At 44.0% G+C, this 3,793-nt stretch overlaps 1 protein-coding gene across 1 annotated transcript in view; it reads left to right on the top strand.

Moving 5' to 3' along the window:
* The window catches only part of mkks (MKKS centrosomal shuttling protein), a 17,341-nt gene extending 15,144 nt beyond the window's left edge, over positions 1 to 2,197 (top strand). The window contains exons 2-4 of the mRNA XM_046070097.1: positions 694 to 875; positions 1,165 to 1,275; positions 1,389 to 2,197. Coding sequence (XP_045926053.1) covers positions 694 to 875; positions 1,165 to 1,275; positions 1,389 to 1,817 — 722 coding nt within the window. The 3' untranslated portion in view covers positions 1,818 to 2,197. The remainder of the gene's footprint in view (positions 1 to 693; positions 876 to 1,164; positions 1,276 to 1,388) is intronic.
* Positions 2,198 to 3,793: the final 1,596 nt, after the last annotated feature.

Below are 3,793 nucleotides of genomic sequence, written 5' to 3'. Positions count from 1 at the left end.
AACCTCTGCAGCAATGCTGGCAGAACTCGTCTATTTCTCAAAGACTATCTCTGGATATGACGCTGAGCATGTGCTCTCAACTTCTTTGGTCGACCATGGCGAGGCCTGTTCTGAGTGGAACCTGTCCTGTTGAACCGCTGTATGGTCTTGGTCACCATGCTGCAGCTCAGTTTCAGGGACTTGGCAATCTTCTTATAGCCTAGGCCATCAATTGTGATCCTCAGAGAGTTCTTTGCCATGAGGTGCCATTTTGAACGTCCAGTGACCAGTATGAGGGAGTGTGAGAGTGATAACACCAAATTTAACGCACCTGGTCCCCATTCACAGACACACTAGACTTTAGAACACTAACAAGTCACATGATTCTGGGGAAAATGGCTACTTGGGCCCATTTTGGACATTTTCACTTAGGGGTGTACTCACTTTTGTTGCCAGCGGTTTAGACATTAATGGCTGTGTGATGTGTTATTTTGAGGAGACAGCAAATTTACACTGTTATACAAGATGTACACTCACTACTTTACATTGTAGCAAAGTGTAATTTCTTCAGTGTTGTCACATGAAAAGATAAAATCAAATATTTACAAAAATGTGAGGGGTGTACTCACTTTTGTGAGATACTGTATGTATAGTGTCCATGAAGGTATAACTTGTACTTTGTGTGAGGTCCTCTTTCATTTCTGTCCACAATAGGTGCTCAACCTGTGGCTACATTACATGCCACAATTCCAGCCAAGGCCTATGGGAAGGTAAAGGAGCTCAGTATTAGGCAGTTTGGATCCAAGACGATGCTGCATTTACATCCTCCTGCGGAGTCAGCAATCTGCATGATGATCCTCTGCCACAGGAACGAGACAATGTTAAGTGAGCTGAAGGTAAGATGAAGTTAAAAGTGTTGGCACTGTACTGTTGACGTCTGGGGTTTAAAATAGATACTGTAGAGTGAGAGAGACATGGATGGATGGGTGAGTGGACCAATTATTTTGGTGCACATCCAGGGGGAGAGTTTAAATTCTTCTACAGCACTTTTAATTAAAGAATCCATCAACTGGCATTACAAAATTGTTTTAAAATTGCTTTTAAACAAAACTGTCAGCTTAGAATGTCCATTAACGCAAATGTGACAGATGAACTGATGTGTTAATTTCCGTGTGTCTGTTAAAGGTGGTGTGCCAGAAGACAGAACATGTATTGAGGCTCACCCTGAGGGAGCCATCTGCCTTACTTGGAGGTGGGTGTACTGAGATCCACTTAGCTGCTCACGTCAGACACAAGGTGAGATCCAATACTTGAGCCTTAAACCAGTCCAGTTTAATTGATTTCACATATCCAGAGTCTCATTCAATCTCATTAAAACATGTCTTGATTTTGCTGTATTTTCATCACAGAGCATGAATGAAGTCACAGAGGCCGTATCGGCGTTAGGGTGCTCACAGACAGAGTACCTTCTCTGCGTGGAGGGATTCTGCCGCTCTCTGGAGTCTGTGGCCACCGCACTGGAGCACAATGGTGGGAATTCTTTAATCGATCTGACTCACGCTCACCACTGGACTCTCCCTGCAGATGCCGTGAAAGAATATATGGAGGATAGTTTGGGCTACTGTGGCTGTGGACTGGTGGAAAGTAGCTCAAATAAGAAGTGGACTTACCTGAACACTAAATACCCCCAGTTCTCACCTGCACCCCTGTCTGAAGACACTGCTGTGCAGCCACGTGTCCTTGACTCCTTCACGGCCAAACTCAACGCATTGCAAGTTGCAGTAGAAACCGCTAATCTTGCACTGGATGTGCGATATGTAATTCAAGACACGAACTAGCAGAATAGGCATTTTATCCAATGTGGTTTGTGAAAATCAAAATGAAGAATAAATGGTGTTTTGTATTGTTTTTTCGAAAGTTAAGATTTAGGTGAAATGCTAGATGTTAGCATTGCTTTGAACATCTGATTGAACCCTGGTGTCAGTCAGTGGGAATGTCTTGTCTTAGCTCTTTGTTAAGTCATTGACTTATTGTCCTACTACTCAGATGACTATAGTGATCATGTTTATTAATCTGTTGCCCTTTTGTAGGTTACTGACTGTAATTTATCAGCCTTGTTCTCAGCTCACATATGTGTATCCTCTGAGTTTGGTATTTGGGCTGGCAGGAAACAACCATTTCTCCATACAGAGAAACATTAAATGACCTTTTAAATGAGTGTATGCAGATGTGGTGAATCAAAAGAATTCAGCTTTTAGGGTACAATTTATCAAATTGGCATGTTTACTACAACAATGCCCTTTTTTCATTACATTGTGCAACATCCAAAATGTTACCAGTCTGAACCTGCTGATTGGTATGAATCACTACCCGACAGCTGTGAGAATACAAGGACTAACCCCAGGAAATCAAATGTTATAATGTAACCCCTTATTATAGGATCTCTTGCTGGAGACCTTTGTGAACTGGGAGATGGGATAATTGAGGTGCACCCAGGTGTCGACACAGACCAACAGATCCTGGATAAACTCCTGGAGCTCGGAAAACAGGTGGCTAAAGATGAGGTGAAGCTCTTTGTGTGCCAGAAGGTCATACACACAGTCCTGCAGCAATACCTGAAGAGTCATGGTATCATAGTGATCGAGAGACTGGGAATCACTCTCATGGAGCCTCTTACTCAGCTGACAGGTAGGCCTCTCAATGCCTCAAATCCTGGGTGGATCAATTATTTCAAATCAGTGTGAAAATTTTATCCAACTTTTTTTCAAGTACACCCCTCACATTTTTGTAAATATTGGATTATATCTTTTCATGTGACAACACTGAAGAAATGACACTTTGCTACAATGTAAAGTAGTGAGTGTACAGCTTGTATAACAGTGTAAATTTGCTGTCCCCTTAAAATAACACACCACGCAGCCATTAATGTCTAAATTGCTTGCAACAAAAGTGAAAACACCCCTAAGTGAAAATGTCCAAATTGGGCCCAAAGTGTCAATGTTTTGTGTGGCCACCATTATTTTCCAGCACTGCCATAACCCTCTTGGGCATGGAGTTCACCAGAGCTTCAGAGGTTGCCACTGGAGTCGTCTTCCACTCCTCTACGACAACGTCACAGAGCTGGTGGATGTTAGAGACCTTGTGCTCCTCCACCTTCCGTGTGAGGATGGCCAACAGATGCTCAGTAGGGTTTAGTTCTGGAGACATGCTTGGCCAGTCCATCACCTTTACCCTCAGCTTCTTCAGCAAGGCAGTGGTCGTCTTGAAGGTGTGTTTGGGGTCGTTATCATGTTGGAATCCTGCCCTGTGGCCCAGTCTCCGAAGGGAAGGGATCATGCTCTGCTTCAGTATGTCACAGTACATGTTGGCATTCATGGTTCTCTCAATGAACTGTAGCTCCCCAGTGTCGGCAGCACTCATGCAGCCCCAGACCATTACACTTCCACCACCATGCTAGACTGTAGGCAAGACACACTTGTCTTTGTACTCCTCACCTGGTTGCTGCCACACACGCTTGACACCATCTGAATTAAATAAGTTTATCTTGGTCTGATCAGACCACAGGACATGGTCCCGGTAATCCATGTCCTTAGTCTGCTTGTCTTCAGCAAACTGTTTGTGGGCTTACTTGTGCATCATCTTTAGAAGAGGCTTCCTTCTGGGACGACAGCTATGCAGATGATTTTGATGCAGTGTGCGGCGTATGGTCTGAGCACTGACAGGCTGACCCCCCACCCCTTCAACCTCTGCAGCAATGCTGGCAGAACTCGTCTATTTCTCAAAGACTATCTCTGGATATGACGCTGAGCATGTG

This window comes from Micropterus dolomieu, linkage group LG15, assembly GCF_021292245.1.
Source record: "Micropterus dolomieu isolate WLL.071019.BEF.003 ecotype Adirondacks linkage group LG15, ASM2129224v1, whole genome shotgun sequence".
Taxonomy (NCBI): Eukaryota; Metazoa; Chordata; class Actinopteri; order Centrarchiformes; family Centrarchidae; genus Micropterus; species Micropterus dolomieu.
The sequence above is the reverse complement of the archived record's forward strand: the minus strand, read 5'-3'. Positions and strand labels throughout refer to the sequence as shown.